This window comes from Bos grunniens, chromosome 19 (genome assembly GCF_055505025.1).
Source record: "Bos grunniens cultivar Pamir isolate PY7600 chromosome 19, Bosgru_T2T1.0, whole genome shotgun sequence".
NCBI lineage: Eukaryota > Metazoa > Chordata > Mammalia > Artiodactyla > Bovidae > Bos > Bos grunniens.
In genome coordinates, this window is record NC_141183.1 from 36663750 (window position 1) to 36679637 (window position 15888).

At 45.1% G+C, this 15888-nt stretch overlaps 1 protein-coding gene and 1 long non-coding RNA gene across 12 annotated transcripts in view; one reads left to right on the forward strand and one right to left on the reverse strand.

The window, feature by feature from the left end:
* The window catches only part of LOC147352186 (uncharacterized), a 139897-nt gene that overhangs the window by 65518 nt on the left and 58491 nt on the right, over window positions 1–15888 (forward strand). The window lies entirely within an intron of this gene.
* Window positions 409–9727, reverse strand: LOC147352191 (polyunsaturated fatty acid (12S)/(13S)-lipoxygenase, epidermal-type-like). 3 transcript variants are annotated; one of them, XM_086359333.1, is made up of 15 exons: window positions 9491–9626; window positions 9200–9365; window positions 8618–8819; window positions 8347–8428; window positions 8140–8262; window positions 7523–7626; window positions 7228–7388; window positions 6259–6402; window positions 5954–6163; window positions 2971–3057; window positions 2342–2511; window positions 2098–2220; window positions 1404–1503; window positions 1129–1296; window positions 409–1036 (listed from the first exon to the last, which is right to left on the reverse strand). In XM_086359333.1, the coding sequence occupies exons 2-15, from the start codon at window positions 9332–9334 to the stop codon at window positions 857–859; spliced, it is 1989 nt and encodes a 662-aa protein (XP_086215459.1). In that variant the 5' UTR covers window positions 9335–9365; window positions 9491–9626; the 3' UTR covers window positions 409–856. The 3 variants fall into 3 exon arrangements, with proteins under 3 accessions (XP_086215459.1, XP_086215461.1, XP_086215460.1); XM_086359335.1 differs by lacking the exon at window positions 2971–3057 and having other exon boundaries at window positions 9491–9727; XM_086359334.1 differs by lacking the exon at window positions 9491–9626 and having other exon boundaries at window positions 9200–9475.

Genomic DNA, 15888 nt, shown 5'->3' on the forward strand with positions numbered 1-15888 from the left:
TGGAAAAGAACAAGAAGAATCTTCCAGGGTGTGCAACTCCTGTTTTTAAGGACTGTTTTCTTAAAATGTGTTTTCCTACAACTAGAAGGAGAATTCAAATGGATTCTATTCTAAATCCTACATGCCCCTATTTATTTCACTGGCCCCTGTCAAAGGTACAGACCTAGTCATTCAGGGTAACCCCTTGACATTTCACATGTCTATTTTCCCTGGTGATTTCTCAGTTCTACCAATAGGCCCTCCTTGCCTTCTCCTTTCTTCCACGCTGCTCTCAACCCTGATTTATACAGTTTCCTATACAGCTTTGCTGGTATTAAATGCTTTGGGCAGTCAGTCAGAACTTCCCTAATTTAGGTTTAAAAGGTTTAAGAAAATCTTTGAGGGATGTATTAACTACAGGAAGAAATGTTTGTTCCAGGAAAGCATCTTTATTTTTCTTCCTTGGAATCTGAATGAGAGAACAGGAAACAAACTAAGATCTTTTTTCCTACCTCCTTCCTTCACCATGCATAACCAACTTTATTATTTAATTAGATCTTTTCATTTATTTTATATATTTTTTCATTTCATTTGTATACAAACTAGATTCTTTGAAAAAGAGGAGATGGGGACAAAGGACAAAGAAGTGTAGGGCTAGGTGGACATTAAGGTAGGGCAGCTGTGGGTAGGGATGGGTTCCAAAATTCAGTGGGAACCATTCATTATGTATTACCTAGAGTTGAGTGATGCAGCATCCCTGAGCACTGACCACACAGCTTAGGGGTCAATCTGTTCACCAGAGGCTGTGGCCAAGGAGGGTGGGGTACTCAAAGGGTACTTAGGGAGGGCGGAATTTGGGAATGATGTGAGCAAGGCATCAGATGGTCACACTGTTCTCTACCATGCTGGGTCGAAGATACTCATAGGGCAGGTCCAGGCCTGCATTTCGGACCTCAATCTCCTTGTCCAGGGCAGCCAACTCCTCCTGGAATTGCTTCAGCACAGCTTGAGGTCCAGGGTCAGAGAAATAGTTTTCTTTGTGATGCCCCAAGGCCACCTGACAGGGGAGAACAAAAAGGCTCAGCGCATGGACCCCTCAGCCAAGAACACTGCTCCTTCTCCCCTAGGGTGTAGGCATCCATCTCTAACCATGACAGGCTGGCGTCGGCCAAGGAATTTTATGAAGGTCTTCTGTGTTCGGGCCTGGTGCAGACTAGGCAGTGAGTCTACTATATCCTTCTCTGTCACATCCTTGGAGATGGGCGGAGGCTTCTGCATGGTGCATGGACCATTCGGGATCCAGGAGTACCAGTCCAGCTGCAGGTAGGAGAGCCTCTCAGAAACCCAGGCTGATGACCCAAGCATTTGGTCCCCTATCTTCTACCTCCCGGGAGCCCCAGGGGGCGAGGATCACAACAGGTTACCTGGCCCTGGTGGGTGGAAGCATGCTGACCAGTGCACGTGAAGATGCACATGGTGATGAAGTGGCAGAGCTGAGCTCGGGACTCTAAGGAGATGGGGAACCTGTGTGAGGTAAGAATTTGAGGCTTTGAGACCAGGACAGGAGACAGTTGATCTCAGGCAGTGAAAGATATCTGGGGATACAGAAAAGAATTCCTGTGTGTGGTTGTGCCTCTAGTACACGCATAGTGTGTATTCACATGTTTATGGGCTTGGATGAACCCGTTGGCATTAGGAGAGAGGGCAGGAAAAGGTGAGGGAAAGTAACTAAGGGAAATATATGTGGTTCTAGAGGAAGCTCTTAGCAAGTTGCATAAGGATGGGGAATGCTGTATGAGAGGGTGAGAAAGGAAAGGGGCTGGGGAATTAGGAGTGGTTACAATTAGAATTTCTGGAGGAATCTCTGAGTCTTGAGGTAGGGTGTCTTAAATATTTTTTTTGGCTTTAAACTTTTTTTTTTTTTTTTGCACTGAGGTATAGCCAGTTAACAAACTTGTGAGTTTCAGGTGAACACCAAAGGGATTCAGCAGTACATACACATGTATCCATTTCCCCCCAAACTCCCCTAGGGTGACTTACAGTATTGTGAAAAGGTATGGATTGTTGACAGGTGGGTGTGAGTTGACACAGGGTCAGTGGGGAGGATCTGGGCCTTACCCCCGGTCCTGAGCCCCCTGCAGTCCAGTCTCAGTGATCTCTCTACACCAGGCCTGCAGTTCTGGATCATCCTTCACAGCTCCATCACTCTTGTAGAAAAGACTGACCATCTTCTCTACGTACCTGCTCCCCAGGGAAGAAGACACTGGGTCTCAGATGGCCAGCCTAGGACCTTCTGGATCTGCAGTTCCCCTTGTTCTCACCAGAGGGCCCACTGGGTCTTCCCTGTTGGTGTTGCTCTCACCGGCTGATGACTCCCCAGAGCCTGAGCGCATCTTGGCCATAGAGAGAAGACTTCACATCCAGGAGCCCACGGTCTGCCAGGTCATCAGGAGGGCAGAAGGAGCGATAGGTCAGACCAGCTGTGGCTCTCTGGAGAATGTCTACATGGCCGCCACTCCCAGTGCTCACCACCTGAGGGCAACCCACAGCAGATAAATTAGTGTTTTCCATGTCAGCTGAGGGCTTCCCTGGTGGCTCAGAGGGTATAGAATCCGCCTGCAATGTGGGAGACCTGGGTTCAATCTCTGGGTTGGGAAGATCCCCTGGAGAAGAGCATGGCAACCCTCTTCAGTATTCTTGCCTGGAGAATTCTATGGACAGAGGAGCCTGGAGGGCTACAGTCCATGGGGTTGCAAAGAGTAGGACATGACTGAGTGACTAAGCACACAGCACGTGTCAGCTGAGGGGGATGGCAGTCAGGAGATTCAAGCCCAGTGGCCCTACTCAGGTCCCTTAATGAAGAAAGCTACTCAGGTGTGAGGCAGATCGGGGGAGGCCTTTGGTAGAGGGCATAGAGCTTCAGGGAGGAATGGGAAAGTGAATTCCTTCATCCTTGTACCCTCCTCCCTCTTTACCCATCCTTGTCCATACCAGATCAAAAATTCCCCATTTAGAGACAAGATTACTCCGGGCCAGCACGTTGATCTCCATGGTGTAGCGAAAGTGTGGAATCAGGAGCTGATTATGGAAGAAAGAATTGGAACACAGTCAAATAAGAGGGGTCCCAGGACCCATGAGTGGAAAGGAGATTAGAAGACCTGAGAGAGGAAATAAACAGGGGAGAGGATGGGTCTTCATGAAAAGAAGAGAGTGCCTGTTGGATTGTATTGGGTCAGGTTAAGATTTGGGAGAAGGAAGATGAGGAACTGTCTTCTTGGGGTCACCCAAGGTCAAAGGTTTTAGGAGTTCACTTATTTGCACAGCTTCATGTAATATATAAGAATTTTAGGAGTCCTTTGTCTCACATCACAAAAAACTAGAAAGTTTCCTACATGTGAAATTCTATCTTATACCTGTGTCTTACTCCTATCAGTAAAGTATCTCTACTGCCTTCCATTGCACTCTTCACCTCCTCTTTGCCTTCCCTAGGGATGTCACTCCTGCTCATTCTCTCTCTGTCCTCTCTCTCACTTAGTATTTGATACTCCAAAGAAAAAAAACCCTTGGCTTAAACTTAAACCACTCTCTAGCAGCATCCTCATTGCTTGCTTCCCCTTTCATAGCAAGTCTTCTTTTTTAAAAAACTTTTTATTTTATATTGGAGTATAGATGATTAATAAAGTATTAGTTTCAGGTGTACAGCAAAGTGATTCAGTTGTACATATACATGTATCTATTCTTTTTCAAATTCTTTTCCCATTTGGGTTGTTACATAATAATGAACAGAGTTCCCTGTGCTATAAAGTAGGTCCTTGTTGATTGTCCATCTTTTTTTTTGTTGTTTGTTTTGTTTTAAATTTATTTATTTTAATTGGAGGCTAATTACAGTGTTGTGGTGGTTTTTGCCATACATTAACATGAATCAGCCACAGGGTACATGTGTCCCCCCATCCTGAACCCCCTTCCCACCTCCCTCCTCACCCCATCCCTCTGAGTTGTCCCACAGCACCAGCTTTGAGTGCCCTGCTTCATGCATCGAACTTGCACTGGTCATCTGTTTTACATATGGTAATATACACATCTCAATGCTATTTTCTCAAATCGTCCCGCCCTCTCCTTTTCCCACATAGTCCAAAAGCCTGTTCTTTACATCTGTGTCTCTTTTGCTGTCTCACATATAGGGTCGTCATTACCGTCTTTCTAAATTCCATATATATGCATTAATAATATACTGTATTGTGTTTCTCTTTCTGACTTCCTTCACTCTGTATAATAGGCTCCGGTTTCATCCACCTCATTAGAACTGACTCAAATGTGTTCTTTTTTTTTATAGCTGAGTAATATTCCATTGTGTATATGTACCACAACTTCCTTATCCATTCATCTGCCAATGGACACCTTTAATATAGCAGTGTGTACATGTCAATCCCAAACTCCCTAACTATTCCTTACCCCCTCCCCCACCCTGGTAACCATAAGTTCGTTCTGTCAGTCTGTAAATCTGTTTCTCGTTGCAAGTCTTAAAGGAGTCATCTATGGGATTGCACAGAGTTGGATACGACTGAAGCGACTTAGCAGCAGCAGAAGCAGTATTGTCTCTACTTCCTCACATGATATTTTTCTGCTCAGCCCACACTGATCAGGCTTCTGCCACCTCCACTCCCCTGAGATAGGATTAACCAGTGGATTAACCAATGACTTCCATATCAACAAATCCACATGTCACTTCTCTGTAACTGTGTTTGCTTCTCAACAGCATGTGATACAATCACACTTCTCTCTTGAAACATTTTTTCCTTTTGGTTGCCCTGCTATCACACTTTTTGTTTCCCTCCTTCCTCAGTAGATAGCTCTCCTCTTGCTCCTTTTCTTACTTCATTCCCTCCTTTCAATTTATAAGGGTTGTGACACCCTAGAATTATATCTGGGCCAAATTCTCTGCTGTAGCTACAAACCCTAGACAGCTTAATCTAGTCTTCATAATGACTTTAGATATGTCTGTTTTCTGATAACTTTAAAATCTATACCTTCAGCCACACTCGCCTTCTAAGATGGCCCACACACTGTGGAGTGTGTTTCTCTCAAAATAAATCTACTTCTTACCTAAAAAAAAAAGAGAAAGGAATCTATGTCTTTAATCCTGACCCATTCCAAGAACTCCAGGCTCATATATCTAACTGCCTTCCTGACATTTTCTTTTTCTTTTCTTTACTTCTTTTTTTTTGCCACACCACATGACTTGTGGGATTTCAGTTCCCCAACCAAGGAATGAACTCAGGCCTTGGCAGTATAAGCTCGAATCCTAACCACTAGGCCACCAGGAAACTCCCTTTCCTGACATTTCAAGCAGAGCTATTGATTCTTCTCCCCACCAAGTAACAGGGCTTTCCCCCTCATCTTCTCCCACCTCCCTTTCCTCCTACCCAGCACTTCGATCACTCACACCCTACTCTCCAGTCACACCTGATATCAGTCAGCATCCATGTACCTCCACAGATCTCTCTGACTGGAATGTCCCGCCCCTTACTATCCAACCGACAACATCCTCAGCCCAAATTTCAATTTCTTTGTAAAACCCATTCTCACTCTTTCTTTAATCTTAGCCATTTCCGTAGCACTGTGTATATGTGTGTCTATGTAAACTGAGATTGCTACTAACCTAACATGCCACAAGGTCATGTGTAAACATCTCCAGAGTCTAGGAGTGTGAAATCTGAAGGGCAGTCAGATGCAGAATTAAGAAATGCTGAAAGGTGGCGCCAGTGGTAAAGAACCTGCCTGCCAATGCAGGAGGCATAAGAGACGCTGGTTCTATCCCTGGGTCGGGAAGATCCCCTGGAGGTGGAAATGGCAACCCACTCCAGTATTCTTGCTTGGAGAATCCCCTGGACAGAGGAGCCTAGCGGGCTACAGTCCATAGGGTCTCACAGAGTTGGACAGGACTGAAGCGACTTAGCACACATACACGAAATACCTTGTAGATAGGATGCAGGCTGGGCAGGCTCCTCATGGTGGCCACAGAAATAACCTCGGCTATCAGGTGGCCCCTCAGCAGGTGTGACTGTAGCTGGTGGAGCTGGAAATCAGAGCTCCGGACCCAGGTCTTGGCAAGGAGCCAGGCCATGGGGGGATCCGAAGGCAGGAACAACACAGGTGGGGGGCATCCATTCCGAGGTGGCTGGAGCTAGAGCAGGAGAGAGAGTTGGGGGCTAAGGACCTGGGTGTCCAAGTCCCTAGGGAAGATCAATGACTGGGGGCAGGACACCTGGGTCCTCTCACCTGGATGACCATAGGTAAAAGTCTTCCATCGGGCTGGAGCTTCAGCATGACCAGAGGGGCTGCTACATACTGTTGCTTAAAAATGATGACATTAGGCTTGACCCCATCCAGCAGGGAGAAGTCAGCTTCAAACAGAGATCCAGTCTAGGGGGTGGGGAACAGGGATAGATAAAGGGGTTGAGGTTAGTTCTTGACCTGACCTGCCCTTCTCTCATTGGTCATGCTGATTCCTTTCCCTATCCATCAAGTCTTTTACTTAAATGCCAATCACTTCTCCCATAACCAAAACCCCAAATGCAGAGTTTCCATGACCAGTATCTTTCATCAGAGTTGGAGCTCTCTGATGTGAATTTTGTGGTTTTCCTTGTACCCTCTTCCCCCACAACAAAACTCTTCCCTTATCACCCTCCTTCACGCTTTAGCCAAATGTGGCACATTTCTTTGATCTGAATTCCCCTCCCCCCAAAAAACATAGCCCCAACTGTCTCCCAGGGCTTTGTTTAGTCTCTCTTGCTATTTCCCTCCAAAAGCTTGGGCTCTTTGCTAAGGCTGAGAAATAGCTAATGAAGAAAGAAGAGATGAAAATGGAGATGGAAGAGGAATAATAGCAGAAGGAGATAACAGAAGGAGTTGGTGTAGATCAGTGGTTCTCAACCCAAGATGTTACCCCCTAGAAGATATTTGGCAATGCCTGAAGACAACTGGGGGATGCTGCTGGCAGCTAGTGGGTTGTAGCCAGAGATGCCACTAAGCGTTCTACAATGCACAGGACAGCCTCCCACAACAGAGTTATCTGACCCAAAAATATCAGTGCCAAAGTTGAGAAACCCTGAAGTATAGATGGAGGAGGGTGTAGATTAAACAGGTGCTGATGGAGGAAATGAGGGAAGGGGGAAGAGAAGAATGAGGCAAAGAGAAGGAGACCAGAATGATGGCTGGGGTGACGGGTGAACAGATGAAGCACAGCACCTGGAGTTCTTTCTCCAGCTGTGTCTTCAAGTCTTCCATTTCTGGAGGCAGCAGCAACCGTGACGGGAGACTCGTAGAGCGTCTCAGGAGCATAGGGTTTGCCCCGTTGAGGAACTGGTACCCAAATAGGGCATCATCCTTCCAGCAATTGCGGACCCGCTCTAGGGACATCAGGTGGGAGGATGCTGTAAGCAGTAATGTCACTGCCCTATTACTCTCCGACCCTCTCCCCTCTCCTTTCAGATCCCTGAGTTAGAAATATGTGGGGAGGTCTGGGGATGTTAAGGTAACTGACCAGCCAGAGGAGTTTTTCCTTGCGGGAATACTTTATTGAAGTCTTCCAGTCTTCTTACAGAATTTGTGAGATCTAATGACCCCTTTAAGGCCAAGTCCTTCAACCTGTGCAGAGAAGGCAAGTACAAGAAGTTCAGGAAAGAATCCCACCTTGTATCCTGGGATGAAGATGTCAGCCTTAACCTGGCACTCAAGAGTTGGACCATAAAGAAGGCTGAGTGCCGAAGAACTGATGCTCTCGAATTCTGGTGCTGGGGAAGACTCAAGGGTTCCTTGGACATCAAGGAGATCAAACCAGTCAGTCTTAAGGGAAATCAACCCTGAATATTCATTGGGAGGATTGATGCTGAAGCTGAAGCTCCAGTACTTTAGCTACCTGATGCAAAGAACTGACTCATTGGAAAAGACCCTGGTGCTGGGAAGGATTGGGGGCAGGAGAGGAAGAGGGTGACAGAGGATGAGATGGTTGGATGGCATCATCAACTCAATGGCCAAAAGTTTGAGCAAACTCGGGAAGTTAATCAAGGACAGGGAAGCCTCATGTGCTACATACAGTCCATGGGGTCGCAAAGAGTTGGACATGACTTAGCAACTGAACAGCAACAACCTGGCACTCACACTTTTGCCAGAGAGAGACTGAAGTCTAAATCCTTATCTTCAAGAAATCTCTCGTTTCTGGGAAGATCCCATTGCGTATTCCCTGCTATAGGCAGGATTAATCCCTCTTTCCAGAAACCCCATCTGGAGGAAGAAGATGGAATTGGTGTAAGTAGGGTGGTGGGTTTCTTAGGATCTTTTAGGGATCAAAGGCTTCCTGGGGCTCACCGGTACACCTTCCTTCTTTCCTCAAGCTCTTTCTCCCGATGTTTCTTAAACTGGTTCTGGGGATCATCCCTCACGGTCCGGGCTGGGGAAGGGGTCGCAATAGAACAGGGTCTCCATTAACATAGCTTCATTCTGGGACCCCTTTCCAGCTGAGCTGCTCAGCCCCATCCTTTCCCTTCTGACTTTCCCTCCATCTCTCTCTCTCCTTTCCCTCTTACATTAGAACGTCCAGCCCACCAGGTGCCGCCCTCTGTTTTCCCACTGTTCTCACCGGTGCCCTCGGGCAAGCAGATGATCTCGTTGCCCTGCACCCAGCGGTAGCAGGGGAAGAAGGCCTCGCCTTGGGTGCCGGGACCCTGGACCGCGATCCACTTGCAGAACCAGTCGAAACCCACCAGGCTTTTGTGCTTGCGCAGCTTCACCAGCAGGAGGCGCCCCAGGTATAGGGAGACTTCGACCTCGAGCTGCACCTCCTGCAGCACAGGACGCGCTCAGACATGGGGTGCAGGGTTCTCGGAGAGGGCGGGTCAGAGAACCCTCCGAGAAGCCGGGCTTCTCTTTCCCCTCCGACCGCTCCCCGGAAGAGACCTGAATCCGCGTTGGGGGCGAGGAAGAACAAGCCACTCCAAGGGGAACTCAGGCCGGCAGGCGTCTCCTTTTCTCTGCCCCTCCACCCGGGCAAGAAAGTGCAGCGCTTCTCTCCCAGACCTCTCGCCTTCTCTTTTGCTACCTGGCACCCCACCCGTGCCCGACCTCCTTCCCCAGATACCCAGGGGTCCCTCGGTGCCGAGGCCCCAGCGCCCCCCATGTGCGCCCCTCCGCGACCGCCGCAGTCACCACTTTCTCCACTAACCCTGATCCGTATCGGCCGCAGTATCTTCCCCAGGTCCTTCTCCCCGTGCTCGCCCACCAGCCACAGCTGCACTGGGTTGCTGGAGCCAGCCAAGAGCGAGTCTCCAGTGGCGACGCGAATCCTGTATTTGCCCATCTTGCCCGGACTTGGACCTGGGGTGGGGGACCTGAAGGAAAATAAGCTATTTATGGGAATACTGAGGCCCAGCCCCCGTGGAAACCACACCCAGACCACTGTCTCTGTTGTGTCTGGTTTCAGGGTCCCCACCTAACACCCACTGGTTCGTCTCACCCTCAGATGCGCAGGTCCCTGTCTTGTCAGTTGCTCTGTGTCCGCAGGGTTTCTCACAAGCTCAAGCAGGTGAGCAAAAGAGAGCAAAACTCACCCACCCTTATGCATTTGGCAAGCACTTCGTGATGCTAATTCCACTCCCAGCTAGGAGTTGAACACACACACCTGCCTGTGGATGATGACAGCTAAACAGTATCATCATTGTTTGCCTGTCATGCCCACCCAATTTTGGTGAATAAATAAGACAGCAACAGGCAAGAGAGATAAGGGAGGTGGGATCATTTGAAGTGTGGGAGTGTTTTCAGTGAAGAGTGAGTTAACCATCTTGGCATTTTTTCGAGGATGAGGATGAGATAATGCCAGACAGGTGAAACAGAGGAGTTTGTTGTCCAGACTTCTCAGCCAAGAGGAGAGTTGGAATTCCCCTTCAACTCCAGTCCTGAAGTTTCCATTGGACTTCCCCTGAAATGAGCTCCTTGGGGCCAGCACCATAGATGGAGCACCAGTAATGTACCCGGTCAACACACTCCCTTTGCATCCAGTTTTCCACCCCCCACCCCACACCTCCCAATCTTTGTTCTCCGAAGCCTCTTTAGGGACCACTGCTGTCCCAGGTACAAATCCTTTCCAGATTCCTTCTTTGGATGTTCATTTCTAACCACCCGTCTAAGGTACTTCATCTCTCCAGTCCACTTGCCTCTTCCCTGGACGTCCTGTTCCATTGTGAACAAAGAGGTTTTGAATCCACTTTTTGCTTAAACCCTGCTTCCATCTCCTCTGCTGCAATAGTTAATCAGAATAGTTGGATCAAGTGAGAATTAAAAAGTATACAGACATATGTAAACATTTTAAAATGAAATCATAAATGTATAGCAACTGATGAGCTTCCGTCATAGCTCAATTGGTAAGGAAACTGCCTGCAATGCAGGAGACCGCGGTTTGATTCCTGGGTCGGGAAGATCCCCTGGAGAAGGGATGAGCTACCCACTCCAGTATTCTTGGGCTTCCCTTATGGCTCAGCTGGTAAAGAATCTGCCTACAATGTGGGAGACCTGGGTTCATTCCCTGGGTTGGGAAGATACCCTGTAGAAGGGAAAGGCTACCCACTCCAGTATTCTGTCCTGGAGACTATACAGTCCTTGGGGTCACAAAGAGTCAGGCATGACTGAGCATCTTTCCCTTTGCAACTTTCCTTTTCATAACTAGCTACTGGTCAGTGTTTTTGTATAGGGCAGGGAGTTTTCGAGAGTAGGTCCAAAATAAGAGATTCTTTCAGTCTTTCTTACATATACCACACCCAAGTGAGTTGAAATTTATTTTTTATTTGATTTCTGTATGGAAGTAGTTGATTTATAGTGTCATGCTAGTTTTAGATATACAGCACAGTGATTCAGTTTATACATATATATATTCTTTTTCAGATTTTTTTCCCTTATAGGTCATTACAAAATACTGAAAATATTTCCCTGTGCTGTACAGTAGGTCCTGTTGTTTGTCTATTTTATATATAGTAGTGTGTATAGCAATATTTCATTCTTCTTATGGCCAAGGAATATTCCATTCTATATATATACCATGTTTTCTTTATTCATTCATTTGCACTTAGGTTGCTTCCATGTCTTGGCTATTACAAATAGGTCCACATATCTTTCTGAATTAAAGTTTTCATCTTTTCTGGACATAAGCCCAGGAGTGGGATTGCTGGATCACATGGTAGCTCTATTTTAAGGATTCTCCCTACTGTTTTCCATAGCGGCTGCACTAATTTACATTCCCACCAAGAGTGTGGTAGGGTTCCCTTTTCTCCACAGCTTCTCCAGCATTTATTATTTATGGACTTTTTGATTATGGCCATTCTGACCAATGTAAGATGATACCTCATTATGGTTTTGATTTGCATTTCTCTAATAATTAGTGATATTAAATATCTTTTTGTGTGCTTCTTGGTCATCTGTATATCTTCTTTGAAGAAATATTTTATTTCAGTCTTATACCCATTTTTTATTGGATTGTTTGAGTTTTTTTGATGCTGAGTTGTATGAGCTGTTTGTATATTTTAGAAATTAGCCCCTTGTTGGTTGCAGCGTTTGCAAATATTTTCTCCCAGTCAGTAGGTTGTCTGTTTGTTTTGTTGATGGTTTCCTTTACTGTGCAGAAGCTTTTATGTTTGATTAGGTCTCATTTGTTTTATTTTTTATTGTAAAATCTTTGTGCAAATACACTATAACTAACATATCTCTTTCATCGTTAATTGGCATTTGGGTAGTTTCCAGTTTGGGGATATTGTGAATAGTACTGCTATGAACATTCTAGTGAATTTTAGCAAACATATATACATATAACTATTGGCTGTATAATTAGGAGTGGAATTGCTGGGTCATGGGGTATGTATATGTTCATTTTTAGTAAATACTGCCAAATAGTTTTCTAAAGTAGTTGTACCAATTCATACTCCCACAGTGCATGAGGGTTCTGTCTGCTCCACCATCTCACTCCATGGCACTTGGTATTTTCCATGCAGGTATGTTCCCTCCTAAAGAGGACAGTGGATATTGGAGAGCAATTAGCAGTCTCTGCCTCAAATAGAGAAGGAAATGGCAACCCACTCTAGTATTCTTGCCTGGAGAATTCCATGGACAGAGGAGCTGGTGGGCTATAGTCCATGGAGTTGCAAAGAATTGGACACGACTGAATCGACTTAGCACACATGCACACCTCAAATAGAAACACTTTAATACAGGCATTTACTCTGGGGAAACACCTTCACTTTTTCAAGTACTTTCCAGACAGTTTTCCACTTTGGATAGAGAAGTAGTTTTCTATTTTGTCCCATTTTGGGACAAAAACCGCTGGGGTTTTTGTCTAGGAACACCTGGGTGCTGGGTATTCTGTGAATGGGAGTAGAAGAAATCAACTGTTTTGAAAACAATATTTAAATTGGCATCTATTCTTAACCCTGCTTCTCAGTTCTCTTTCGTCATACTTTGTACCTGGAATGGATGACCCTATCTAAGGATCTGAAAAAAGGATCAGCTCATCCACAGTACAAGCTTCTCACCTTTTCAAGTCTGCAGCTTCCTTTACCCAACTTCATCATTCAACCCCGCATCTCCTTTCCATCGAAAAGTTGTTGGAATTCTCCATTCACTTTGGACCTTCTCCAGCCCTTTTCAGTATGGGTCCTTCCTTGTTCCTTTATGATCATTTTAATAGCATCTTGGGAAGAAAACTAAGATCATGGCATCTGGTCCCATCACTTCATGGGAAATAGATGGGGAAACAGTGGAAACAGACTTTATTTTCTTGGGCTCCAAAATCACTGCAGATGGTGATTGCAGCCATGAAATTAAAAGATGCTTACTCCTTAGAAGGAAAGTTATGACCAACCTAGATAGCATATTCAAAAGCAGAGACATTACTTTGCCAACAAAGGCTATGGTTTTTCCAGTGGTCAGGTATGGATGTGAGAGTTGGACTGTGAAGAAAGCTGAGTGCCGAAGAATTGATGCTTTTGAACTGTGGTGTTGGAGAAGACTCCTGAGAGTCCCTTGGACTGCAAGGAGATCCAACCAGTCCATTCTGAAGGAGATCAGCCCTGGGATTTCTTTGGAAGGACTGATGCTAAAGCTGAAACTCCAGTACTTTGGCCACCTCATGTGAAGAGTTGACTCATTGGAAAAGACTCTGATGCTGGGAGGGATTGTGGGCAGGAGGAGAAGGGGACGACAGAGGATGAGATGGCTGGATGGCATCACAGACTCGATGGACGTGAGTTTGAGTAAACTCCGGGAGTTGGTGATCGACACGGAGGCCTGGCCTGCTGCGATTCATGGGGTCGCAAAGAGTCAGACACAACTGAGCGACTGAACTGAACTGAACTGAACTGGGAAGAAAAGGAGAAAAAGAGCCCTCAGTTCTTAATATTCAATCAGAAAAATTTTTTTTTTTTGATTGAGTAAATAGTTTGTTAGGGTATAATTCTTGCTGATGGAAACTAAACACTTTCTGATGGGCCATAAGTATCTATTGAAAGGGAAAGAAATAGAATGAGTACTTTTGTGCACAAAAAGAAGGAACTAAAGAAGATGGAATAGAAAATGTAGGAGGGGGTTCCTCTCCTGACATGACACTATGAGGAGTTCAGTGGATCCAATCTCTAGTGAAACTAGTGCAAATTATTTTTAAATAACAACCATTTAAAATTTCTGGAGGGCTACCCTGGTGGCTCAGTGGTGAAGCATCCACCTGCTAATGTTGGAGACATGGTTTTCATCCCTGATCTGGGAAATCTCACATGCCGTGGAGCAACTAAGCCCTTGTGCCACAACTACTGAGCGTGCCCTCTAGATCCAGGGAGCCGCAACTACTGAGCTCACACACCCCAGAGCCGGGCTTCAGAAGCCACCACAGTGAGAAACCAGTGCATCTCAACTGAAGAGTAGCCCCCACTTGCTGCAACCAGAGAAAGGCCCGTGCAGCAACAAAGACCCAGCACAGCCAAAAATAAATAAATTAAAACTTAAAAAGAGATAAAAACTACTATGTATAAAATAAATAAGCTACAAGGATATATTGTACAGCACAGGGACTACAGCCAGAATAACTGTTCAGTTCAGTTCAGTTCAGTCTCTCAGTTGTGTCCGACCCTTTGCTACCCCATGAACCGCAGCACGCCAGGCCTCCCTGTCCATCACCAACTCCTGGAGTTTACTCAAACTCATGTCCAGTTTAGTCAATGATGCCATCCAACCATCTCATCCTCTGTCATCCCCTTCTCCTCCCGCCTTCTATCTTTCCCAGCATCAGGGTCTTTTCCAATGAGTCAGTTCTTCACATCAGGTAGCCAAAGTATTCGAGTTTCAGCTTCAACGTCAGTCCTGCTGTAAATGGAGTTATAATCTATAAACATTCTAAATCACTATCTTGCACACCTGAAAGTAATATAATATTGTAAACCAACTATACCTCATTTTAAGAAGATAAATATTACATACTGATGAGAAAAATAAAATCTATATAATAAACTGTGCAAAACAACTGTTATATTATTAACAAAAATTTACTCAATATTCTTATCTCAAAATACATTCTTCCTACCTCTCCAAAGTGTTTGGATGAGTAAAAGGGAAATTTTTACTCATATGAATTTACATCAAGCCAACTTTTAGTGATCCTAAAAAGCCTCAAACACTTTTTACTGAGACTTTTAATTAAGACATAGAAGAACTTACTTTTAATCAGTAGAAGAAAAAATAAGTGAATCATTTTAATCACTCTAAATTTTAAATCAAGGCAAACCCTCTGGTAGATTAAGTTGTTCTGTAAATTTTGGGTAGAAGGTGGCTCTACATAGTGTCCTGGAATTTTCCAAAATGTGAAATAAAAGTACAAAATGATATTTAAGTTTATGGAAGAATTGAGATATGTCTGTTTAAAAGGCTAAAAAATGTAACTTTCTAAATTCCCTATACTTGCTTTATAGGTCAGATAAGTTACATTACACTATTATTTAAGAATATATAAAAGTGTATGTGTGTGTGTTAAGTTGCAACTCTTTGCAACCAGATGGACTGTAGCCCACCAGGCTCCTCTGTCCATGGGATTCTCCAGGCAAGAATATTGCACTGGATTGCCATGCCCTCCTTTAGGGAATCTTCCCCATCCAGGGATTGAACTTACATCTTTTACATCTCCTGCATTGGCAGGCAGGTTCTTTACCACTAGCGCCACCTGGGAAGCCCATATGAAAGTATATATGTGTTCAGCTAAATTGGTATTATTTAAATTAAAAAATGCGGATGACTCCCAAATGTGTGTCTAGCATGGAACTTTTGCTGAGCTCCATACATTCATATACAACATCTCTATCTTGCATCAAACTCAAGTTTTCAAAAAATTACTCACTCCTCTCCCTCAACCCCCTCACTCTCACTGTCACCAGATCCTCATGCTCATCTCTACTGATGTCTGGGGCAATGCCACTGCCCTCGACATTCATCCTGGGAATTTTCAATTGACTCTGACTCCTCTCTAACTCTCCTCAGTCACCAAGCCACTTGATTTAGCCTCCTTTATATTTCTCATGTCTATTTCTTGCCATTCCCCCTCACCTCTCCCTTATTATAATCCCCTATTAGGAATAGGGAAATACTGTCATAACTGGTCTTCCCATTCCAGTATCTTTCTCTAATCACTAAACCTCTGCCAAGTTGATCTTTCAAATGAGCTGATCTGATAATGACACTCCCATTCTCAGCAATCAACACTGGCTCCCTGCCATCACTGCAACCTCAGAAAATCCCACTACAAGCTAATTACCAATGAATCTTCCTATACCTCAGTTTTTTACTATAAAACGTAGTGCATAGAGATTCTGGAAGATGATATCAGCAGAGGCA